We start from the raw sequence: 26,397 nt of genomic DNA, 5'->3' as shown, positions 1-26,397 counted from the left end.
GTGTTGATAGACCTCTAATCTGTGGATATATTAAAAGTGCATCACTGGGACACGGTGCTGTAAATGAACTTAATGTACTTGTTTCGAAGTTAGTTTTACGATTGTTAATGACAGCTGAATTCAAAATCGGGTGCTGGCCGGTGTACAATTGGTTGAGAATAATGTGCTGGCTCTCAGCCAGCTCTTCAGCGAATGCCTCAATGCGATCTTGAAGTTGACGGTGTAACAAACGCGTTGGTTCGTTACAGGATAGGAATGTCCGGATATCTTCGTCGAGGTCCATGAAAACAATGTCCAACCAATCGTTATTGGTCTGTCCGTATTCTGAAAGTTTTCGATGAATTTTTACTGTTTGCCGCAGGTGCTGAAGCTTTCTATCCAAATCAGTCAGCTCTTGCTTGGAGATAAGCAGGGGTTCTCCCTGCTTTTTGTGTGCAGCCTTCCTGTTTGTCAACAGCCTTCCGAAAAAGGATGCCACATTTTTCACAATAGTTGGTGCAACTAGCAACAACGTGAGGGTGCCATTCAAATGATCAAGATAGTTGACGTGTCTGTTGTGCGGGATAAAGATGTATGAACTGCTTTTGCCTTTGCAAGCAACCGAAGGATGACCGTCATAATCCAATGGATAACACCATGAGTAGTGATCTTCAATGATGGGCTTTGCTTCGCTTGCCTGGTAAGGATAGACATACGAAATTCCGTACTGTTCGTAACATACGATTCGGCTTATGGCATTTTCGGAAATTGTTTGGAAACAATTGGGAACCTGAAATGCAGCTCGATGTGGCTTCTTGTGGGTTGAAAAGGGCTTTACAGCAGTGGTTTGTGGGTTGTTAGTAGAAGTGTGCTGATTTTTGGCCATCCCAAAAATATTGCTTATAAGGCTGCTCAACCAGCTGGATACTTGGCTCGAGCTCGAAACCATCCAGAGTAGATCGTTGGAAAAATCTATCTCATTTTTTGGCGTCCCCATGTTCAATTGGAACCGTCCTGAATTTAAACACAGCGCAGTATTTGACGCGTTTCTGTATGCAACACTTCGTCGTTCCTTGCTCCTTAGTTTTTTACGAATCACACCATCAATTACTTTTTTTATTGTCATAATTTCTTCAATCGCTTCCATCCCCTTCGTAGGAATTTTATCCAACAAGATTGTTGGTCCCATCAGACCAGCAGCTTTGCCTGCTGCCATAGCATCTTTCACTATATCCCCCTTAATAGTGTCTATGAATATCTGCTTCCATGCAACGACTTCCGTTCTCAGGTGTTTGGCTACAGCTTCCAAATTTCCGGTCTTCACCAACTGACCAATTTCCTTCCATGTTTCTAACCGTTTCGTAACCAGCTCGGTAACGGTGTGTAGTTTGGGCGATACATGCACCCCAAAACTAGCGCCATTAATGACGCCCCACACCGTACCCGGTTTACTCCAGTCCCATTCCCAAAACCGTAAGCTACCATCGTTAGCCGTGCTACCCATGTAGAACGCAAACCCGCCCGTAGCGGTACCGGTTACGATTACGAACGAAGTGCGCGATAGTCCTGTGTAGCTTGCAAAGGCCTTCTGAAGCCCACCGACTGCGTTGAACAGGGTGGCTCCGGTCAGACTTCCGACAAAGAGCGCATTCCACGTGCCTGGCTGTGACCAGTCCCACTTGCTTGGATCCCAGCTGTTGTTGGAGGCAGCGATGCTCAAGTACGCGAACCCTACTGAGGTCGCCGTCATCACACCGATCGCTGCTGTTGCGCCAATGTAGCCCGAAAGAACGGTAAAGGATCCAACAATTCCAGCCGGTGCAAGACCTCCCATGATCCCGCCGAGCAGTCCACCGACAAGGGCCTTTTTAAGCTCCCACTTCGCTGGGTTCCAGGAATTGTTGGCTGCGGAAGCACCAACGTAAGCTCCACCGACCGCCAGTGCGGCTACTATGAGGAATGCAAACTGGCCGTCCGGGTCGATGAGGGATACGGGCGAATTTCCGGCGTACAGATACGGGCTGGCGTACTGCTCCTTAGGGTCCATCTGCAGGAAGCGTCCCAGCTCGGGATCGTAAAGCCGGGCGTAGAAGTCGTATAGATTAGTTTCCTCATCCCATTCTTTGCCCGTGAAGCGGTAATCTAGCTGCCCATTGGGATCATCTCCAAACGAACGTAACAACTCCCCGTACGGAAGGTAATCGTAGGCCGCAACAACTTCGCCATTTTTCATTACCAACCTTACCGAACCCTCATGATCCAGGGCTACACTGTAGAACTGATCGTTGCGTATGAAACCGATGAGCCGGTCTTCAGCGTACAGAAACACCGTGGCTCTTATTGTTCCACCCTCAGGAGTGTCCTTTCCATAAACCGCATCATACTCGATCAAAGGCTTTCCCTGCACGTCACGGAGATAGTACTTCTTCCTGATCATATTTCCCGTTCGATCGTACACGTGCTTGTACAAACGTTGTCCGCGGGCGTTGTAGTCAAACATTAAACGTCGACCATCAGTCAATGTTATTTCTGACGGTCGATTGAGCAACGGGTCGTAAACGATCCGTTCGATGCCCTTGTGCATGGCGCGAGTTACACTGCCGTCTTCGTTGTGTTCTAAATCGAGACGAACTTCTTCTAGACCATCACCGGATATGAAGGTAGTTCGAAAAACGGACGCAATTTTATTCGTACCACTGACGTATTCGAATCGATAACGGCGAAAGCCAGTGTAAAAATGGCGGTGGTTGCCATTTGCATCGATCGAGAATGATTGTACATCAGCAGAGCTGTGGCTAAGAGCGGTTGCTAACTTGTGGTACAGCACACCGACAATCTCGGGCAGATATGCCTTGTACCCGGCTAGTAGATCGCGCAGCTCTGAGTTTAATGCATTCAAACTGTAGTTGGAGTTAGATCCAATGAATCCCTCTTCAGACAGCATCGTCCAGATGGCATTGCAGGTGTCAGTTACGGTGTCTGAAACATCATGCCGATACCAACCGCTACACAGCTCGTCAAACGTGCTTTTGGGGAGATGTTTTCGTTGCTTAATAATTCGTGCCATCAAACTGCTGAGAGTCGACGCGATTGTGTGGCTAGCGATTGCCGAATGGAACAATGGTTTGCCTGGTAAACCATGACAATCTATATCCCTTCCAGTGGCACAGTCCGTGTGTATGAATCCAGCTTCTCTTAACCGGTTCCATATATCCACCGATTTGTCCCTAGTTATGCCACGAATTGCTGCAAACGTGCCGCTTCTTAGCGGGTCGTATGACTCCTCGGCCACGTTCTGGAAATACTTTGCCCGGATCAGTTGTCGATGGTTTCCGTAGTCGTATTTGTGGCCGTAGATTTGCGGAAATCCCCGGCCATCCAGCACCGCAGCCATATGATGCCCAAACGCTCCCAACCGGCAAACAATCGGTAGGTTCAAATCAAGCATAGGATAGAGGCTTTTTACGGGTCTCCCATGTGCATCCAGATAGCCTGCAGATGTTAGGGCGTCCAGGCAAAGCTTCGACCTACGTCCGGTTCCAAGATGCGAGGGTTTAAGTTTCAGAAGTTTGGAGTTGCTATGCGCGTGCCAAGTGGCATTGAAGCGTGTTGCTTGTACGGTGCCATCACCGATCGGCCGACCTCCGTATCCAGTTCCGATGTAGTCGATCGACTCGGATAAATAAGGATCTTCGATCTTTGTCAAGTAACCTGGCTGATTGTACTGGAAAGTTCGTTGGTAGGCGTGAGAAGTGTTTGGTTGCATGATCATACGTTTCGGCAGTCCCATGCCGTTGTTTTCAATCAGCACAAACTTCTGGTCAGTCGCAGCATTTGTGATAGCTGTCAACTTCCCACGATGGTCGTAATCGTATCGTAGGCGGAACTTTTTGCCCCGCACCGTGATCGGATAATGAATCTCGTGAATCTGAGCTTTTTGGTACTTATATCCGATCGCCAAAAAGTCACTCGTATTTGAGTGCAGTGCACTGGTAATCAGCTGTCCCTGGTGATTGAACATCAGCAGGTCAGAAAGGATGGAATCATTCGTAATCTTCCTTATGCTTTCGACGCGGTGTCGATGTAATGGAGCCACATCGTTCGTACCACGGTCGAATAGAATATAGTTGGATGAAACGGGTAAATTTGAGTCGTTAGGTAGATATTGTGCAAGTTCCGACATCTCTAACTCCACGATACCTCTCTGGGTAAGTTCACCCAGTGGAGAGTAGGTGTAGTACATGACGTTGCGATTCTTTGGTTGTACAACAAAACGCAAGAATCCTTCCGGTGTGTACATGTAGAGAGTACTGCCTGCATCGGGAGTTGTTTTGCGAGTCATCAAACCTGTGCTTTGATCGTACTCGTAGCTAATGGCCCATGATCGCTGTAGTTCGGTTTGCTCGGATGTGAAATTGTCCTCGAAAAATGGGCTCGTTCTGGAGAAAGTATCCGCTAGCTCGTGGTACGACGGAGGCAGTTGTAAAATTAAACGATCGCTGGTATCATACTGGTATGTGGTAAGATGATGGTCGCCATGATGAGTTCGCACGTACTCAGCCACTTTGAGGTCTCGTTTATTATACACTATAACGTTGATCGATTGATCAGGATATCTTTCGTCGTCGTATCGATATCCGGTGGAACGCGGGAAAAGGTTTTCTAGAAAATCTATACTCGATTCGCTGTTGAAATGTTTGGCAAATTTCCCATCGATAGCAAAAGGTTTTCCGGGAAGAGATTGAACTGTTTTTTCTTCAAGCGGGTTTGCAGCGTAAACTGTTCGGCTGTATGGGAATCCTTCACAATCCTCGTTTAGCTCCGTCACTAAGCCTTCCACTTGACCATGCTTCCACACGTTTTCTTCGTTTTTTATAAAGTCATTTCGGTAGGCAAATAACATCGACGAATTGTTGCTGTCAAGCTCAGTCCACTTTGTTTTAATGGCTGGCCGATGAAGCTCATCGTACACAATCTCCTGTAGGACAACCTTGCTCGCTTCCTTAAACTCCAGTACCTGTTTCGGCATACCAAAGTCGGTAAGGTGGATTACTTTTACGCTTGCATCATAAAGCAGAACTGCATCCCAAACATGCACATTCTTGCCATTGATTTCGTACCGATCGGCACGTCCTGATTTTATAGTACGGCTTTCTAGGCACAGTAGACCATCGATCCAAACACTGTAGTGGTTGCTGCTGCAGAAGATAGCAATTTCAGCTTCGGAAGGAACTTTTATCTTATTGTTTCGTTCAATCAAAAATGCGTCTTTTTCATTCGTTATTTTGATGGAAAAAGTTCCCGAGCTCAGGACGATCTTTACATCACCTGTCTTCAATGTCTTGCTATACCGAAATCTTAAAACGACCGTCTCCGCATTGTACCTATAAGAACCAGAATAATGGTTAGGTTGTGTGGCTTCTAGAATCTCTCCTAAAGCGGGTTGAATTTCGATGCGGGAATTGTTGGTGCGTGAAACAATTGACAATTGCTCTACAGTTCCTTGCTCGTCTATGCTGCCTCGATCGTTTCCAAGGCAATCGTAGAGACGATGCGCGAGTAATCCTGAAGCATACATCGTTGATCGTACGTTGCCCAGTGCATTGTCGTAAATTTGAACTTTAAGATTCAACTGAGCAGGAATCACTCGCAGATGATCTACATCCAGGATGGAGCTGTTTCCGGATGCTACGTTTATTTGAAGTCGATTAGTGTCTTCAACCAGCACCTCCACGTATGTCCAATCTCCAGCCAATAACTGAACTGTTCCGGTCACGGTTTTATCGTTAAACCGCACGGAAAGCTGCTTCCCGATATCTTCCATTTTGTTGGCACCCCTCATCCAGCAGGATACTACCAGTGTGTCGTATGGAACCGTTGGTATCATAGCTGCGGTTATGGATCCTGCACGACCAAGACGTAGAAAATGATTGCCATACTCTTTTCGTATTGCTCCTCCTTTCCAACTCCAATGTTTGTCACGTCCAATAATGTTTTGTTCATAAGGCTCAAACCCATAATAGGAGACTACTTCCTGAGACAATCGGTAGGGTCGAAAATCAGCAACGATCGATTTCCCGTCACGTGCCACAAGAACACCGTCAATATCTATTCGATTATCTTTGGCGGATGCAGCTGGTTCGATGTGCTTTAGGAATTCTCCATCGGAATTGTACGCCGACTTTATACTCATAGTGTGATTGGCAAAATTATAGTGCACCTTAAACCACCCATGCGGTGCTTGAGTACTGGCGGGAACGATCTTTACATCTCGCATCAGAAACCCGTCCATGTAAGGTTTAGCTGTTTTTGGATTAAACTCATAGTAGTTTGCTATCGCTTTTTTACGTCTATCGATTAGCTCATGCCGCCAGACTACATTTTGCCGCGTAACACCGAACGAATGCATCGATCGAACCAGCAAGTTCTTCTCATCAGTAGTAGAACTTATGACTGCGAGCGTATTGCTGTTTGCATCAAGCACTTCCCCATCGGGAAGCGTAGTTAAAACATGCCTCTTGAAATCAAACAGCTTTACATCGGTGCCGTTTCCTTGTGCAGCAATGAAGGCAGGATATCTGATGAATAAATCACTTGCATTGCTAGTGGCGGTATCAAACACGGGCAGTTGATTTTCACCAACCAAATTGAAGGTGGCATTTTGATGTGTTCTTACCAGCTTATAGGACGGACCAAGATCGACCGAGATATTATTCAGTGTAAGTTGCTCTTGGGGAATTCTTTCCGTGCTCCAGTCGATGCCATCGAAAAGTGTTTTATGGCTGGCGGTAATAATATACGCGTCGTTGATGATCATCCCCAGCTTTGAAGGATCGATCGCGAACGGAATCTCCGAGGTTATGTTACGAAACAATTCCTCCTGCTGGGCGTTTATTTTGTCGTGCGATTCCTGTCGATATCGACGTTTTTCTTCCTCTGGTGCGTTAGGATTATCTCGGATGTCCTGTTCAATTTGTTCTTTAATTTTTTCAATCTCCTGCTTTAGTTTTCCGTGATGTTCGATAACTTTTAGCCGGAATCGTCCATTTTCTAGGCGATATCCGAAGACGAACGTATTACCGTTTGCTTCCGGGGGTTTGAAAGTGTACGTATCGAGATCTTCAATAGTAACGTCAACTACTTGCCGGCGACTGATTTTGTGCTTGTGATCGAGCTGAAGCAAATGCAACCTGCTGTACAGCTTGGAACCGTCCAAGTGCAGCGAACGAAATACGATCACATTATGGTACATTCCCAAAGCGTCAGGGCGGATGCCTCGCTTGAGGTTTTCGATCGTATCGTGCAGATGATCGAACCGATCAAACACTGCATTGCTGCCTTTAAGCAATCCAGCTGGGATATCTAACACCTCCGGTGTCCATTGGTGACCACGCCGTACAAATATCTTTAGCTGGCGATCGTTATACGACAGAAAACCGTGTGAGAAGTAGTACAGAAGTGAAGACTGTTCAATTTCGAAGGGTTTTTGGGCTTTCCATTTGCCGTCCTGTCGCTCGACAACGGTTATGCGATGATGTTCGATGGCGAGCAGAAAATCCTGCCCTGCGCGGACATTCGTTTCTTTCGGGAGTTTGAGGTAGACGGGAGTGGTCACCCACGAGTCACCATGCGATTGGAAAAGACACAATTCCGACTGCGATGCATCGTGATGGAGTAACACCGCAAAATAGGTCTCACCCGCAAACATCTCATAGTTTACGACTGGAAGTTTTCCCAGCATAGGAATCGATGGCCCATCCATTTGAATAGTATCTGAGCCAAGGGCGTCCCTTATCCGTAGACGTACCTGGCCATACTGAGTGATGTCAGCGATCAAGAGGTACGTTGGGCCGTAGGCAGTCCGTGGACTGGAGTGAGTTTCGAAACTGTTCATCAGCACATCCGGGTCAATTTCAATTAGGGTATAATCGAAATTGGCTAATAGTCCGTTTGGATAAACGATTTTACTCATGGCACCACTCGGTCCATCGTAATCGAATTCCAAAACTGCTTTGTTTCGTTGTGAAATTTGCTTGAGACGTACAATTCCATCCTGCTCGATGTAATTTAGGTTGACTGTTTGAGTGTAGGTTTTGCTGCGGATTGTGAAGCCATCAAAGAGTGTATTCTGGAACTGGTTGCAGTAGGATAACTTTAGCGATGCGTCATTACTGGTAGTGATCGCGTCGAGTAGATAATCGTCATTCTGGGTATCTAGAGTGTAAGAGTATTCCTTCCACTGATTTGCACGATCGGAGTGCCGAATCAAGTACCATACTGATGGGAGGGTCTTATTTGTTTGATCGCGATCGTGGGGAAATGGCCAATCTTCGGAACCGGGTTCCATTTTGACGTACCTACGATTTCCGTATGTTCCATAGGTGAAAATCTCCTCATTTTCGTTCACAACTTTCCACTGATTTTCTTCCTTATCAAATGTTATTTTGGTTCGATCTTTGCCATCGATAGTAAATGATGCAATTCGTTCGTTACTTGAGTCATCGGCTCCACCAGCAATAGCTGACAGTAAAGAAGTTGAACCATCCTGGATCAGATAGAAACGGTGATCGTTTGGAAAAATGCTGCTCCTACGATCGATGAATATGCAATCTATCTGTAACGACCAACCAGCACCCATAGATCCCGTTGCGTCCGAGCGTTCCTGATAGGTAATGAATTTGGTTGTAGATAGATTAAACAACTTGCCTACCATCAACAGCGGTATGCCGAATTCTAGGTTTCCATTCATCGGATTAATTGGTTCCATCAGCAACGACGTGTCTAGCTGTTCTGCTAGCGACGCTTGTACCGATGGTTCTGGGTCCGAATTTAAAACATAAATTGAACCACTATCTGGAGTCGGTCGGGCCTTGCCAACGGCTTTCTCAGGCTGTATATTTGTTGATGGAGATAATGCAAACGACACCAATTGTCTTCCCCCAAAGGCAATCACTCTCGAGGTGGTTCCCTCAGAAACCGTTCCCATGATTTTCGCGTAACGTACATTATCGTCGTGTTGTAGCGTGTAGTAAATGCGTTCGAGACGGTCCGCCTGTACGTGATATCCAGCAATTCCTTCTGGTCCGGTAAGCCACAGTTCGTCTCTTCCGTCACCATCGACATCGAACATAAGGGCTGTATCTCGATACTTCTGCTCAAATCCAAATAATCCTGTTGAGATCTTTTTCGCTCGAGCGGTAGTTTCATACCTGGTGCCTTCACGCTCGAATAATTGCAACCCAGCAGAGCTGAGAATCAACATGTCCTTATAGGCCTTGTTCTCAAACATATATCCAAACAAAATCCGTCCGTTATCATGGGGTGAAAACGCCGAAACGTCCGCCATGCTGCCAATCACTTGTAGGTGATAATTCTCATCGATCTTGTACACGCTAATCACGTTTGATGATCGTTCGACAATCGCATACTGACCGGATCCGTCGACGATCGCCAAATCAAGTCGCGTTGTCGAATTTTTCCAACTTTCCGGCACATTCTGCGCACCATGCAACTGCCAAAGAGGTTGTGATCCACCCTCCAGGACGACACTTTCCACCATTTGTTCAAATCGGATGACTCCGCGTTTATTTCGCGTAAAAACTCCGATCTTACCTCCGTCGGAATAGAAGTGACCCATCTGGAACACCGTGCTGTTGTCATTCCACCCGTACATATCCCGATACCGTCCATCGGAGCAGTAATGCCGCAACGCTAGATTGTCTCCTTCCATTCGGTAGAACTGCAATCCTTCTCGATTTTTCGCCAACATCCAGCCGGATTCGTCAGCGAAGAACGAACGTTGGAAATCGCGCGATGTGCCATCGAAGAAACTTTCCCGAGTCCACAAAGGCGCCCACTTGTTGGCGGTTTCACGTGACGATTCTAACCGTAAACAGTGCAAAGATCGTTCTTGCTTCACGAGAAGCACTTGTTCACCGGATATTTCTGTATGAAACACGGCAACTTCATCACCCAACGACACATTCAACAGTGGCTGGTACTGATGGGGGATTCCCGTACTCCCCATGGTTAATTGAGTTTCCTGCTAACGAGGTTTCCTCCGCGAATGGTAAAATGTTACTGATCGCGCCAACCAGAAGAGAGATGCCGCCACAAGCCGGCTTTCTCGTGTTATCAGTTGTATTTCGGGGAATCCCCCGGATTTGAAAACAGCACAAACATTGATATGCCGGATGGTTTATCAATTTTCCATTTGTTCTCGTTTGACCGTTGTGCCCCGTACCTGTTCAAACAGCTGATGAATGATTAAAATTGCACCAAAGGTCATTGTGGGTTAAAAGATTACAATGCTCTAGGAGCCAGATGAATCCCAGTATTACGCGAAATGGGCATAACATAACAAACAATAAGTGTCTATGTTTTTCATTCTGATGTATTGAAGAAGAAGAAGCATTGTTTGAGTCATTTACAGATTCGTCGTAATAAAAAATTAAATGAAAAACCGAACAGCTTACTGAGGTTCCTATTAACTTTTTCTGGCATCCGGAGCTGTTGCAAATTTTGTACTCTACACAATCTCCGAGAAGTGAGCTTCGGCATCCCTCACTACATATCACACGTTTCTCACTTTTTACATTTCACATCTCATTACTTTTGTCTCACTTTTTAGATCTCACATCTTACTCATGTCTAACTTTTTAAATCTCACATTTCACTCATATCTTTTCATTTATCACGGGTTACATCTCACTCATCATATCGCGTTTGTTGTCTCACTTCTCATTCGTAGATGTCCCTCATGGAAATTCGCATTATTATTTCTAGTGCTATAGTTTTCAACTCCCTTATTAGTGGCTTAACTTGATTTCTGAACTTAAACATAAATTCCAAAAAAATATTCTTTTGTTCATTGGTTACTTCAAATCTTGCTTGAATATATTTGTTATTCACAAGTTTAAATGTCTTAAAAAACGAACATAAAATTCAAACAATCAAAATAAATCTGAAATGTCGAACAAATCACCATATGAAGGAAGAAAACAAATTCTTAACAATCGAATAGGATACGTAAAACATGAGTAGTATTTGCATGAAACTGAGATACGGTGATAATCATTTAGGTCTTTTTTTTCGTCTTGATTAACAACCGTTGTACGGAAACCTTGTTAAGTGACTGTGAGTGAAGTGCTTTCCTCAAAGAATTCATTAATATTTCCCTGTAAATCTGCTATCTTCCTTTCGATTAGGCAAAACTGTTACAACACGGTCATTTCTTGGTTTGTATCGCTATTCGATGTAAACAAATGCGGTAGCAAATGTCAAACTTCTATTTGATGTGACAGCCACTGCGCAGCGCTGAGCTCACCTTCTCGCGTTCGCCTTTGCTAAGATTGCAGTGCCCTTCGGGGCTTTCAGATGGAGTTTTCTGTCAACAAAATCAGCTGTCAGTTTTCATTCACCGTGGAAGTTGGGTCGGTACGGACTTTTCGATCGAGACTACTTGCACCGAAGGGAGCTATCGTTTCCTCATCCGCATTCTGCCGCTGTGCTTAAGTTTGGAAAAGATTTCAACGTCTAAGTTCGAACGTTTTACCATTCGTGTTTTCCAAACGTGCAGTGCGCGGATGCGTGGAGTGTGAACAAAGTGTGAGCCCCATCCATCTTGCGACACGTCCAGCGGCGCTCCGGGACGGAAGGATATCATCAAACCCAGACGTCGTCAGCAGCATCACCATCTCTCCCCCACTGAGCGTGTGGCTAGGGCTCCATAGCTCCGGTACATTAGATCCGTTCGCAAAAGCCTCCTGTTGGTTCGGAACGAGAGAAATTCGCAGAGGCATCCTTCGGTTGCCATTTTTGTTTGCTGTCTCAAGGAAGTGAGCTGTGAATCCATCGCTATTCTGAACTAGATGCTCGTTTCAACGATACACGGTTAGCACCAGTACGTCAAACAGCATAAAAAAGGTGTCACGATATACAAAGTAACTCTATGCAACGCGTGTGCAAGTGAGCAAGCAAAAGGTGAAAAACGAACTTGAACAATTCTTTCGCAAAGTGTGTGGTGTAGTGACCAGTGCGCGCTCGAGGCATACTTCTGGGCAAGCTCGGCCATTGTGGTCTTTGGCAATCATCAAATCGTGTTCGAACAGGCGCAAGCTGTCGCAAAAATCGCACAGAAAGACAAAAAGTGAAGTCCGATTTTTCTTTCACTGACCCTGATAAAAAGCAGTTCGAAACCACACATAAAGCCAACGAAACGCGAGAGCGAGAGAGAGAGGTAAAGAGAAAGACCCACAAATTTCTGCGCCCCGTGCGACTACCAAGTGAGCGTGTGAGCGAAAAAGACGTATCGTATAGTGAGCGCTAGCGCGAGCGAGTGAGAAAAAGGGGAGCCACGAGCATCTGTGGCTGAGCGAGAGAGTGGGGTGCGCAAAACACGAACGGAATTGCGTGAGAAAACGAGACGGCATCGCGAGAGGGAGCACAGCCATAGCCCGTGTGTTGCCTGCGTGCGTGCGTGTGTGTGCGTGTGGAAAAGTGAGCGAAGGAAAATCCTACCAACGTGCTAGGACACGGAGCTCAATCAGCGGTCGTCATACCAGGTTGGTAGAGCAAAGAAGAAGGGACTTTCAAAGTGAGGAAGAATTTTCCATCGAACTCCCCACAAACGCGACCTCAGTGGGCCAGTTATTTCGCTGCTGCACGCCGTTGGAGAAGGTCCTGCGAAGAACGAATCTTAGCACCTAGCGAACTGTCCCTCTCTCTTTGATCGTTTTTTTTTGTTGTGCGTTTCGGAGTAATCTGTGAGGAAGCAAACCGCGACGTTCGACTTCTTGTGGTTGTGCTCGCGCGAGTGGACCATCGTGTTTCTTTATGTTTGTGTGGTGGAGTGTGCTACCGAGCAGATCACAGATTTAATTTCGCTTCTCCCGTGCGCTTATCCGGTCGGCGTGAGCTCCGTTTTTTTATTCAGCCTTTATCTGTGAACTTGCATACTGAACGGGGAAGCAAATTTGGACATTTTCCGCGAGGCATCGTACGTAAAACAGTGTCGAGAAGAAAACGCAATAGCAAACCAAATCGTAGTAGCCTGTTGCGACGCGAATCGCCCGCAGTGTGTGTGGTAGTTTTTCGTCTGCACGAAGCACAAAACGTGGTGCATGAGAAGGACAAGCTCTGCCAGCAGCAGAAGGACTACAAAAGGGCTACAAAAGAAGCCTGCAGTGTTTGCTATCGAGCGGAAGGTGCGGATATATCGTCACAGACGAACGCGGTCGCGATAGGAAAAACAACACCCCCCCAGCGTGAGACAATATGCTGATTAAACTGGTGAAAGAAGACTTTCCGTGTCTGAAAAACGGGTTTATATAACATTATCTTCGTGCTATCGAGTTTCTTCGGATCTACTTCAACAAGGTAAGTCGAGAAGAGGGACGGGCAACCTCCTGGAACGTGTGTGTTCTTCGATGGGGTTCGAAGTTGATGTAGGGTTAGCTTTTGCCATCGCCCGTACGCGTTGATTAAGGCTTCTTTTTTGCGATAGCACGTTCTACACCACCAAGGCAAGAGAATATCCATTTCGACAGGGAATTCCATCATCCAGTTCATTTATTTTATTTTATTTATCACATCCAACGAGCAGCGAACGAAACTCGTCGCTGTGATCAATTAAAAATATCATGCACACACGCAGCGTGCACCAACGGGTATCGAACGCACACAGCGAATCGCTCTCGCACGTCAAAACGCGAGCACAGTTGTGCGCCCAAGTGTTGGTGGAACCAAGCTATGTAGCAATGGGTCCGGGTCTTTTCTTGTGGGTTGCGGAGAGAAGGGTCCCGAGCGAACGGAGAGAAGAGAGCGCGGAGCGAGCGAACTGTCAACAAAATCAGCTGTCAGCAGGTGTAGGCCCTCCGCTCGGGGAGACCAACCGCGTGCTTGTGTGAGTGCGTGCGCGTTGCGAGCTGTCAAACTTCGCCCGTTCTCGGGCAGCGCAGAAGCAAAACAGCCCCCGGAAAGGGTTTAGGTTTTTTTTGCTGTGAATTTCCAATGGAAATTTTGTGAGAGAGCGAGCTACAGTGGGAAAGGAAAATTCAACTAACTTAAAGTAAAGGCTGGCAAGGATAGTTTCGGAATGTACCCGTGGTGTCCTTCGCTCGTGTTGCATATCGCGCAACGGTGAGCTTAATTTGTAGCTACTGTGCCTGCCATCACCATTCGGGATGCGAAATACAAAATGGAGCGAATGACGTACTTGGGAATTTACTCGCGAAGTATCATTGCGTCATGAAAGCGGTCGTAGGGTTCGCAAACAACTCGAAGTTAATAGCTGCAGAAATAAATCATGACGCACGCGTTTGCAGGGTGGGCTTCAAAATCGATTTAATCGACACAAAAACCATCGAATTTGTATTATGGCTGCCCGTGTGATGCATCAATGTAACCGTTCTGTGGTACATTTCTGGAGCCATTCGACACGGGGTATTGTTCGGTATTATGGATGCCATTAGCCCCGCACTCTCTACACCAGCGTGCTTTGTTGCCACCTCCCAGCTTGCACGTTGGTTTGCACACATTTCCACATTCCGGTTTCGTTCTGTTTCCACGGTGTCTTCTTCTCCCCACTCGCAAAAAAACCATTGACAGCCATCAGCAGAGGCTCATCCTTTCATTGATTTTGACGCTTCACTGACCCCCACCGTGTGCTGTGTGTGTGTGTGTGAAACGGGAAACCGAAACACACCGACACCCCATGGGAAGGTCAACGAACTGACGGGGTATGCTCTGCTCCCAATTTACGTTAATCAAAATGCGCTGGTAAAGTTCTCCACGGCCGGATGCCCTTACACACAAATGCATATAAATCGCCCGCCTGGCAAGTGCCATCGCGCGGTGGTTTATGGCGGTGGAGTTCACTTCTTTAATCTGTAGGCAAACCAAACAGAAAAAAATGGTTACTTAAAATGGAAATAATGGGATGATCCTTTCATATTGATTACCTTGCTCGAATGGGTCGGCATGTGTGTCGACTAAGCAAGGGTGTGTGTGTCTGTGTGGGTGCTGATTTCTGCCACTAAGAGGCTCTCTGCGTCGAACCCCCGGGTGCGAACAATTTCCATTTCCAGACAACAAAGAGCCACCAGACCAGACTGGCCCTCCGGGTCGTCCCGTACCTTTGTCGTAATGGAACCGCTTTGCTTGGGCCGTTACCTCCAGCCATGGCTTATTAGGAATGGTTAGTTAACTGGAGAAAGCGCTCCGGGATTCAGGTTACACCGCCTCTCGTTGTCGTCTACCAGTCTAGCCGGGTTGGCAAGTGCAGAATGCTTTAATGCATTTAGCAAACCTCACAGCAGAGAGAGCGACAGAAAGATGCACACATGCACAGAACGTGGCCATCCTTTCGGTGGGTGACCCAGACCGCAAGGACTACGCCAAACCGTTCGGGGTTCGCTAGAAGCTGACACTGGGAGGAGGAGGGAGAAATAAATCGAGCGTTATGTTCATGAAAGCGCTTCAACGCGCTCCCAGTCCTGGGCACGAGCACACGGGGTAGCCATTTTTATTATGGCCGACACGTGTTCCATTTTCCTTTCCAACGTCACGGTGCAACCCCGGGGTTTCGCTGGAAGGAGGAAAGGAGGAAACGTGTTAAAATCTCGACCCCGTCAAACGGCGCGAGTTACAACGACGTCTTGACAAAACCACCACCAGACAGGACTCGTCTTGAACGTGTGGGCTAATCCACGAGCTGGAAAGACAGCTCTTTGGAAGGGTTTGAGCAAGAACAGAGAGACACAAGGTAAAAGAATAAATCAAACAAAACACGCCACGGTGGAACGCGAAATGCGACGCATCCTCCTCGCTACTCTCTGAGCCCTTCCTTTCGACGCGACAGATCGATCTGCCGCCGCCGTACTTCTGCTCGATGTTGGCGTTATCTTTGTTTGCTGCCCGGTCTCAGGTCCCCACTGTGTGCACTCTCGACTGCACTCTTCAGCGGGCGAGCAAAGTTCTGCCCCCTGTGTCACCTTATCTCCCTCGTGGCCCTATTCCCCCCACCGACTGTGGGACTTTTTGTGGAGTTTGGTGTGAGTAGGGCGTCCCATCGCGACCGACGGAGAAAAGACCCTTCCTTGATACATCCCCAGCATGGCTCCGTTCGTCCATTGCATCTGAGTTCGTGGGCATCGTTGGTTCATGTGCTTTTTCCTCCCATTTCCTTTCTAAAACACCTCGATCGAAGAGAAAAAATGGAGAGTGCGAGCAAAGGGAAGCCAAACCTTATCTGAGCATGCAAGTAATATTATCGTCACGACGATTATGCGAGGGTGAGAGGCTGCGACCGATGTCTGTGCATACATTTTCCCGGCACGATTGGTTTCGGAAACATCGCGCACACACAGCTATTGCCCCGAGGGACGGCAAGCGAGAGGACGAGTTTTAAACACGTGCGATAAGCGGTTAAATTTGAATCTCAAACACACATCGCTCGGCGAGTCGACACGGCGGCTCTCAGGGAGAAAAGCCGAAACGACCGTGATGGTGGTGTGTCACGCCTTATTTGTGCAAACAATGCTTCTATCGACCGGAAGGCGACGACGCTCCGCACGACAAATGAATGTACACGTGTGTGTCACGTCCGGCTTTCACGATGCATTCAGGCAGAAGATGGAAGTGCATCTTCCGTGTTTTTTTTTTGGTTTCTTGCCGTCGGAGACGATTCCCTCCAGAGGATTTTACTGTTTCAAACATTTTCCGAAAGCAATTTATACTTCCGTGTGTCGGCTCTCTCGTTTGCGAAGAAAAGTAAAGCGGTCAACAACAAAAAAATGGGGCCAAGGATAACGACAGGGGCCTAACGGGTTGTGAAAGTTTCTGCTTCTCTTTGTTGTCGCGCGTGGTGCAGAGAGGAAGTTACAGGACATGGCTTCCGTGTGGAGGGAACTCCCTTCCCTCGGGTAAACAAACACACCCAGACACACATACATACTCTGAAGTTCTACTCACTGACTTCCGCAGTGCCAGACAACAAAGTATGCGCTGCTTCCATCCGTGCTCGAATGGGTGGTGGTTTTTTGTCCGCCATCTAAATCCTTTTATACCCCACCAAAGCATGATGTGGTGCTGGTTCGGGTTGTCTATTTTTAGCTCGAGATGAAAACACCACCCACCCAACGGAGACGCTGGACCATCGCCGCCACACTGCAGCACGTTTCCATCGTTGCAGTTTAGCTATTTATTCGATTACGTGCAATTGCTCTGGTCTGGTCGTTGTTGGCGTTGCCCTGCGTTGATTACTTCCGCGCACCATTCGGGCTCGGTATTTGGGTGTTCCAGATATGGCGAAAGGTATAGGGTTGCATTTTCTCGGATGCAACGCCATTACTTTAAAGCCGGTGCTTATTTCTCGGCCACAAAATAAATCGCCCGTGGGGTGCATTCGCGATTGCTGCAGTGGCAGCAATCGCGGTCGGAAGAACTTTCTTTGTCCTTCTGGATGTGCTGGGGAAAGATGACGAAGGCGTTGAAGGAGAGGTGGACAGCTCTCAGCGGGGGTAGTGTTTGCCTGCTGGTGCACATCTTCCTACCGAGTGAATGAGCGCAAAATATATCCCCAATCACGGTTTCACCGACCAAATGGCGTTGAGACGTTTGCGCTGCCGGAATTTCTTTGTGCAAGGGTGCTTTTTTACTAATGAGCTATTTTCTTCTTCGCGTCTTGTTGCTGGGGTGGCGTATAAGGCATTAAAATAAAGGTGATTTTGTCGCAAATTACGCCCTTGTCACACGTCACCGTGTGGGGTTTTTTTTTATGGGGCTTGAAGCAGTAAGAAGGTTAAGCGATCGAAACAAGCGAGTTTAGGGGCGCTATCTGTGGGACTATATACGATAAGGTACCTGAAATGATTTGTGCTCAACCACCACCCCATCTAAATCCCCACGATCACACCTAGTGGAGGCCATCCGTTGATATGTGTGTGCTTTTTTTTTGGACAACCTCACCCAATGGGTGGTGCTTTGCTAACAATTGTAAGCCTACATCAAAAGCAACCCCTAACCACCACCACGCTTTGGTAGAGCTCGTGTGGAATGAGTTTTTTTACCTTATTTTCATCATAATGAAACAATTGTTTAAACATGTTGCTCCAATGCGGAAGGGCAACGAAGAAGCACACACACACACGCACGCTCGTTGTGCCTGGGTATACGTAAGACGAAGCAAAGAGAAAAAGAAAACGAGTGGGGTTTGGTTGGTTTTCGAACATTAAAGTAATGGAGAAAAAAAAGAGAAACCTGATTGCCCACTTATGCAATATCTCCCGTGCTCGTCCGGGGGTTTTGCTTCAAAAACCGATCGTACAAAAATCAACAGGAAAAAAAACAGCAGAAATAATAGGAGCCAACAAGCCCCTCCATTTCCCAACCCATCGAAGTACGATGTATAGCCAAACCCTCCCTGCCATCTTGCTTGGAAAACGTAAAGACAGACGCACCCCCCGTTGATGTGGCACGCGTGTGCGATAGAGTAGGGCAATTTCTCTAAAGAAACACATAAAAAAAACTATTCCCCATTTGCTAAACTTCCTTATGATACCTATTTGGAGGTCGATTCTCCGGGAGGGTAGGGTTTCGAGAAAGGAACCAGCGAGAGTGCAAACATTGGCGGGTCCTCGTCTGTGTCTGGTAGCGCTAAGCGAGGTTTCGATTGGCGTTTTGTTGAAACCCCGGACACGGAGGGCCCATGAGTCAGCTGAAGTCAGTGAGATTTGACGTGCAAAGAAAATGCTGCTAGAAAAGTCCTGAACCAGAGGTCCCGCAGTGCGGCGTGCTTCGTTGGAGGTGGCTTTAGTCACGAGAAGACAATTTCCATTTCGACTAATAATAGTTAGATAATTGAGCTAAAACGCAGACCTGTTGAGATGACGGCCTGGGTGAGGAAATGATGGACTTCTCGGAAGTAATTTCTTGATTGAAACCGATAGACAATCTCCAGTATAAAGAGTCCTTTGAGAGATAGCTCGGTTTGGGTGTCATTTCACCTGAAATTTTTCCTTTAAATATGTCTAAACCAACAAGGGAGTTAACTCAGGTCTTTGGAGTTGTGCTAATAGAGGTTATCTAAGGTTTAAAAGTGAATCCCATAATGTCTATCAGACACAACCTAATTAAGAAGTCCGTCGCGACAGAGGTTGATACTTATTCCCTTCTTTTTCAATTTTTGTTTGCAATCGTTGTCTGCGATAAATCTAATGAGCCTTAATGAAGTTACCCTGCACTTCGCGGAAGGTTAGTTCTTTAGCCTATGCGTTATGTTGATTGTAAAATGGCTTCGTTGTTGAAATGACGACACTTGCAACAGCCCAAGCACACGCGGAAAAGATTCCATTCCACAAGGAAGTGTGTTTAAGCGATATTATTCCCACCGTAACCACTATCACCTAGTAACCCTCGAGCGGGTCGTCACTCGCGGGGTTTAATTATTATTTAACGTGCATCATCGTGCACACATCGGGCGCACTTTATCAGCACCTCTTTTTTTTCCTCTACCTTTTCACCCTCGAAACCAACTTCACCCAAGCGCGCGCATTATCAACCCCCAAACGGCATATGCCATCGTGTGGCGATGGAACCGACGTCAAGCTCACAAACGGCGGCGGGTACAACTCGGAGGCGAAAATATAATAAATTTCAGGTCATTTAGCTGCGATTCGCACACTCGCCTTGCCTCTAGTGTGGTGGCGGACCTCGTCCCAAATTACCCCACTTTGCGGCTGCGAAGAGAAAAGTGTGTCGTGCATGTGATTAAAAATGGCACCAGGAGCAGAGAAGAGGGTGTATATGCCTGTAAATTATTGGAATGGCGTGGAAACAGTGAGTGGGGCCCTATTTTCCACCTGTTTTTCCGTGTGCTATGCGTTTGAATAAAACAAAACCTGGTGGACGTCGAACTGTGTGATGCATTTCTCGAGTGCAAGTAACCAACCTAGATGGGCTTGACCTGACTGGGTGGGTCAACAACGTGGATTAAAGTCCATCCCCTTAGTACACCCCCAGTAGTAGACAACGTGGAGACACGAGGACTTTGGAGTGAGATTTTCTCTCTCTCTCTCGCTCTCACACACTTCACAGATCACTCCGTTATCAGTCGTGCCCGGGAATGTGTGGTGACCCTTGTGGCGGTTTGCTGTAGATTCACAGTCACACGAGCCACGGGTTTCCTTGTTGGGCTGACAGATAGAGACAGCAGTAGAGTAGGTAAAAAAGACGCGCACGTGAATAAGCTTGTGTGCGCATGCCGGTATGATCGAGTTTCGTGCCTTTGAACGACGATGTTTCGCCAGATATGGCACGTCCTTTTGATAATGGGTCACCTTTTCCTGCCACTATGGGGAGATACGGTTGTGTTCTACACACACACGCGCTTTGTCGACAAGGTACGATAACAAACGGGGGAAGTTGTGTGTTTTTTTTGCGATGGTCTAGCATTAATTATGCCCCTGTTTGTTATCGGATGGCGTGTTTTTGGCAGACTTCGTGGCTCGAATGGCTCGTGGAAGGGGTTGTTTCACGTTCAGTTGCATTGACACCCCCCCCCCTCTGCAGAACTTTAGCCACAAACGCACCCCTCAGGGGCGTTTCTATTTCCGTTCCAAGGCGCTCTAATCAGCTGTTGCGTCAGCACATATCAACACCTCCTAAGCCTTGCGAGGGTTCTCTCTTTCGTGATATGGCTTCTTTCGTATCCTTTTCCCTTGTTGCGATCCGTCCCGCTTCGCTTTGTTGTTTCCCTTCTCAAAGAACGTCACATTCGAGTTGTGCTTGGCTCTCCAATCGCGTCCTACATATTTAAGGATTAGTGGTATTCGTATTTTATTTTCGAAATGTCAAAATGTCATTGGCCTTCTTTTTGATCGCAGCCGCAGATGGTCGTCGACATTGCTATGAGTGTGTGTGTGTGTGTGTGTGTGAAGGTATATAGGTTTTTTTCCTTCTTTAGCAGGACGCGTTGTATCCTGCCGTACGCGTTTTCGTCTTAGCAAAGGCCAGGGTTTTTCGTCGAAATGTACGTCGCAAAACAAAACGTCAGAGGAACCTTTCACCACCAGCGTCAGATGAGTGGAACGTGATAGAACGAGAGAAAAGACGAAAGAGAGAGAAAGAGAGCCATGCTCTTTTGTTTTAAAATGGGAGAGAAACTTGCCCTTTTCGGCTTGCGAGATATCTCGTGAGAGCTGTTAGTGTTGTTCTTTAGAATTATAGTTAGTCTTATTTACTTTTCCTGGCTTTAAGCTTTGCTCAAATCCGCTCGAAAGCAACATTATCTGCTCCACATATGGCACGCAACACATCCAAAACGAAACACGCACTTTCAGGTGTTAGCAAAGGGCTACCGAATTGCGTAGATATATAAAAGCAGATAGGGACGGCCACACTATCATGCTGTTTGTGCGTAACAACACGCACGAAAAAGGTCCATCCTCCAGCAACGGTGTGTGGATGTGTGTACGCATTTCCTTCACCTCGATTCAATGCAGCACATTGTACGAAACTGCGTGCGTGTGCGTACCGACGAGCCCATGCGTACAATGCGTAAGGGCACGAGCGAGATGGAAAATAAAGGGATTCAGGTTTGTGATTCTTTTTATTCTTTCGTTCCTTTGTTTTTCTCTACGCATATATTCTCTCTCTCTCTTTTTCTCTTTGTGTGTGCTGGATGATCGCACATTCGCTCTCTCTTTCTCTCTCTCTTCTATTCGATCTACGCACCAGAAAAGAGCGAGAGATTGTGCGTATGTGAGAGAGAGAGAGAGAGAGCGAGCATCTTTGTAAGGAAACGCTAGGAGAGAATAAACGAAATATTGCGTATTAACGCGATTTCGGTTGCGTTTGCCCAGCTACTTCTGCAGAAGAAAGGCAAATACTATTTGACGTTTTGTGTATTTAGTTTTTTTCCCCTGTGGTTCCAAAGCTTCAATAATGCAAACCAGATAAGAAAACATCTCTGAAACAAGTTAATCCTGGGCTTAGGAGAAGGTAGTTGTGTAAGCTTCAGCCCTTCCGTTTGATTTTAAAGCCAATTAAAGCTCATGGCATCCAGGCAGGCACTCGCAAGGATATTTCACCACAGCCACGCCTGAAAAGGAAGCATTGAATAGAGACATTAAAGCCATCATTTAAACTGCTGAAAAATGAGCATGAGCTGGCAAACTCGTGCCCCGAGCGGAACCGGAATCATTTTGCATCATTTTACGATGCGTAAGCTTATTTTTTTATGGCCACAGACACAAACTACGGAGCATGTGACCCATTCTAAGCTCTCAGTATGGTACCGCTGTATCTTGTGCGTGTGTTCGTTTTAAATTATTCAAACCATACGGCGCAAATTGAGGGGCCCCAGTGCAAAACTAACTCCTGGCTTGTTTTACTACGCCACACAATGTTTACGAATGAAACTCGACGATCGCTGCTCAACTCTGTTTCTTCTTTTCAATGGGTAAATGGTAATTGCTGAAAATGTCATTTGAATGAAGCTTCTCCACGGGTACATTTCCTCCCGAACGGCGATTGCTTCTGCTCAATTAAATGTTGTCCCCCTTCCACCCAATATATCGATGCGATGACCAAAAGACACGGTAAAACGGGAAAAGAAACAAAATGCCCTTACACACCGCGTGCGGAAAAAGGGTCCAGTGTTGTACCTTCTTCTTCAGAAAGTGGCTCACGAGCGCGAAGGCATTTTGAATGAAGTGCTGCAAAAACAAAGCGAAAAATGCAGACACGTGCGCGCGCGTGTGTGTGTGCCTGCGATGCCAGCACATACAAACTATTACGTCGCTATTTTGAATGATTTTTCCGCTTCTGCTTAACCGCCTCCCCCTCCATCTTCCTCCCGTGACTCCCTGTTACGCACAGCGTGATCTTCTGCGTCATCGCTTTCTTGGTATCGTTTGAATTTTCATTTCCTTTTTTATTTCATGTTGCGCCCGTCACAAGCTGTCGCGCTATCCTGCAGGGTTGTTCGAATTTCCTCCAGTCTCGTGCGTGTGTGTGTGTGCATTGGTATGGTGTGCTGCTAAAGGTAGATCAGGGTCTAAACAGTGCCGCACACCAACACGTGCCAGGCGCAGAACACGAAATCAACAAAAAAACACGCAAACTTTGGGTGCGCTGTTATAATTCCAATGCTCTTTTGCTGTCGAGGAAGCGGAACACGCGAAGAAGCCCCCCTTTTCGGCGCTCATCGCCTCTCATCGCCCTCAAAAACAATCACGATCCTTCGATACCAGGCATCGATAGGAGGGCGAAGTATAAATAATAGCACACACGCACGCACGCACGCGCATCCCCTCTGCTCCTCTGCTCAGCTTTTCCACCCGCTTCGGTGTGGAAAATTAACACAAAATATCGGTTTATGCTGTGTGTGCTTCACGTGGTACATAGCAGCGATGACACGCATACCACCACAGAACCGACCAGCTGATTGCAGTGTACATAAGTGACGCATTTCAGGCACCGTGTGTAGAGAGGACGAGAGATGGCTGACGGGGCAGGGGCAGCATATCGTGTTCTCGTTTTCTCCTCCCCTTCAGAAGGGGATGTTTCAACCCCCTGCCGGTGCCGATGGGGGTGGGAGGTTGACCATGGCATGCGCAACACCAACACCGATGAACGGACCGTTTCGTTTTCATACTCGCCTCGGTTGGCCTCGTCATCGCTGCCCCGTGTGGTTTCGAGCTTCCCTTCGTTTATCCTGTGTGTTATGTATGCTGACCGCGCTATCGTCCGTGTTGTCCTCCCTGCAGATCCTTCGCATATCGCGTCTCTCTCGCTCTCTTTCTCGTTTGCTGAAGAACGAGAAATGATGGCTGCAATATGCCCCCGATAATTGAGCCAGTGTTAGAGGCAAGGAGATGTTCGCGCAGGGTGATTTCAAGGGTGAAAATAGAGAGTCAAAATCAGAAAGAGAGAAAGAGCGAGTGAGGAATGGATCGTTGATTCCAACGTAACGAATGGGAGAAGGGAACACATCTGTGCAACCCACAAAAAAAAACATTTGTTAGTTATGATTCGATCGAGCTAGTAAAAAAAATGTGGAACAGCTATCTGACGTGATCTGTTGCCTTTATTTTCCTGCAGGATCCCTTTGTGTCCTTTTTCTAAGTTTCTCTCACTATTTTTCTCTTATTTTTGTTCGCTTTTTAATTCTTGATCACACTGTTTTCATTCTGTCAGATTGATGATTATTCACGCTTTGTTCTCTGTGTCCATTTATTCTATCACTCTCTCGCTCTCTCTCTCTCTCTCTCTCTCTCTCTCTCTCTCTCTCTCTTTTGCATCTCTCTATCGCTCTATCTCACATTCGCCAACTCAATCCCCCAGCTTCTCTTGGCTCCGTCAATCCTTTCACATTGTCATTCTACTCGGCTTGACACATTTGCTTTCGCTCGCAAAACTCACCCTTCGTCTCGGGCGCTGACAAACCGCTTTTTCGTGCTTCCTTGCCTCCCTCCACAACATCCCCTGTCAGTAGCCAGGAAGGGAAAGGCGTGTGGTATAATTGGGGAAGGACAGGCCAGCGCTCGTGCGCTTATGTACTGCCTCGAACGCGAACGCGAACGTGAATGTAAACAGAAAAAGAAATAAATAGGCACATGCGCGAATGTGAAAATGATCCCCCTCCCCCCCACCCATCCCTTGATTCGATTCCCCCGTTGGGTTGGGGGGGGGGATGGAAAGCGGCACAGAGAGCTGCTTTTAGGGGGTATAAACAACCGAGCATAACAGCGGTTCGATTCGATTCCCCAAGCCCACCGGCCGCAATCGATGGAGGCGAGGCAACCCAAGAGAAGGGCTGTTTTTGGGGGAGGGGGGAGGGGGGGTTTGGCTTACTTCTCTTGCTTTTCCGTATTTCGGTTGTTTGCGTGATCCGATTTTGTTATGCTTTCCCGCCACCCCAAACAGGCCCCCTGAGCACACCAAAAGGATTAAGGATGGAGCGTGCGTTTGTTCGAATTTAAATAAACGCACGTGTGTCCTGCAAACGGGTCGCGATCACTTGTGTTTTGGTGCACGCAAAAGATGGCTTAAATTGTGCATCGGAAGCCGGGGGCGATCGCACGTGTAAATGGACCGAGAAGCCCAGGAGCGCTTGATCGATCTTTAAACAACACTACTGACGGGCTACTGACGATGATATGGCGACTGAGGGATGATCCACGTGTTGGTTTGTTTTGCGTGAACCGGTCGGTAGGACTAGCGGAGAACCAACCCCCTCAGCAGCGAAGTGTTCAATATTTGAGCAGGTCTGGAAAAGTGCCTCGATGTTGCCAACACAGACCCTAGAGGGGCCTTAAGTACAGGGGTGGTTTAGGAGGTGGGTTTTTTTTATATAACACCAACCCACCCCGAGAGAGTGGGAAATGTGGTTGTGCGGGTACATGAAAACGAATCGATTTGTGAGCTCTTTGGAATGATTGATATTAATGTTTAATGCCACTATCTGTATTTTGATTGAAGAGGAAGTGGCGTGCTTTGAAAGACGATTTTAAATTAATTACATTTGTGCGAGATACGGGGTTGTATAATAATATTCGTTTAAAAGAGCTTTTGAAGCACAGGTTATGCTCTTTGAAACGAGCCCCAACGAATCGACATTGAACAATTCGAATGTTAATATCCTTTTTTTTGAAAATTGAATTGTATCCTTTTCATAATCCATCATTAATTTTCATATAATTAACCTCCTATTTAACCCGTTTAAAACGTGGTTAAACACACAACAGGAGGACACACCGTGTACCAGCTGTGCTCATTTAAATTATATTGGAACAGTTCCCCCACCCCTTCCTCCCATCAACCAACTTCCCTTTCCGCCCACCTATCCCCATTTAACCGTCGAAGGGATTGTAAATCTGGGCCGCCACTGTGTTGCTGCCATTCGTACCCCTTAAACGTAATCGCTCTCGGCTCTCTTTGCACCCTGTTAGAACCTGACGGACGCTCACGGCTATTAAGCTTTTTTTTATCCTACAAAAGCAAACACCAGAAGAAACAAAAAACTACCAATACGAAACGCAAATCAGCAGCAGCAGCAGCAGCAGCCAGAAAGAAGGTTGGGGTACTTGGTGGCAACCCTGGATGGGGCGTGAGGGGGTGGGGGTCCGATGAGTAGAATAAGGTTCGCCTCCACCAAACCGATACGGGACAGAATGTTTATATTTTTAGAGGTGAACCAGCGAGAGGATCGTGCAGCGCATGTCGACGATCGTGTGCCAATGACGAAGGCGATCTATCGTTGGGGGAGGACAAGATGGGTGGGGGTTGAAGAAGGTGCGAGACCGCTAGGCGATGTTTGCGAGAGGGTTCCTGTGGCCATATATATATATATGTCTATTTTACTCCCCCTGTTCGTTGCCATTTCGGTGCCGATGTAATGCAACTACTCGCAATCGA

The 26,397-nt window shown here is 47.1% G+C and overlaps 2 protein-coding genes across 2 annotated transcripts in view; one reads left to right on the top strand and one right to left on the bottom strand.

Annotated features, from left to right (window-relative positions):
- Window positions 1-14: 14 nt before the first annotated feature.
- LOC128723867 (uncharacterized) lies at window positions 15-10,006 on the bottom strand. The gene is made up of 2 exons (XM_053817633.1): window positions 79-10,006; window positions 15-19 (listed from the first exon to the last, which is right to left on the bottom strand). Exons 1-2 carry the CDS (start codon window positions 10,004-10,006, stop codon window positions 15-17), a joined length of 9,933 nt encoding a protein of 3,310 aa, XP_053673608.1.
- A 3,328-nt stretch (window positions 10,007-13,334) lies between these two features.
- LOC128725843 (uncharacterized) overlaps window positions 13,335-26,397 on the top strand; it is a 33,456-nt gene continuing 20,393 nt past the window's right edge. Inside the window, exon 1 of the mRNA XM_053819613.1 lies at window positions 13,335-13,356. The gene's annotated coding sequence lies outside the window, so the exon portion shown is untranslated. The remainder of the gene's footprint in view (window positions 13,357-26,397) is intronic.

Source organism: Anopheles nili, chromosome 3 (assembly GCF_943737925.1).
Source record: "Anopheles nili chromosome 3, idAnoNiliSN_F5_01, whole genome shotgun sequence".
Classification (NCBI taxonomy): Eukaryota; Metazoa; Arthropoda; class Insecta; order Diptera; family Culicidae; genus Anopheles; species Anopheles nili.
Note: the sequence above shows the minus strand (reverse complement) of the source record. Positions and strands in the feature narration are given on the sequence as shown.

What these genes read in the sequence shown, in the direction of transcription:
- LOC128723867 (XM_053817633.1), bottom strand. Translation starts at nt 10,006, where the DNA reads ATGGGGAGTACGGGAATCCCCCATCAGTACCAGCCACTGTTGAATGTG.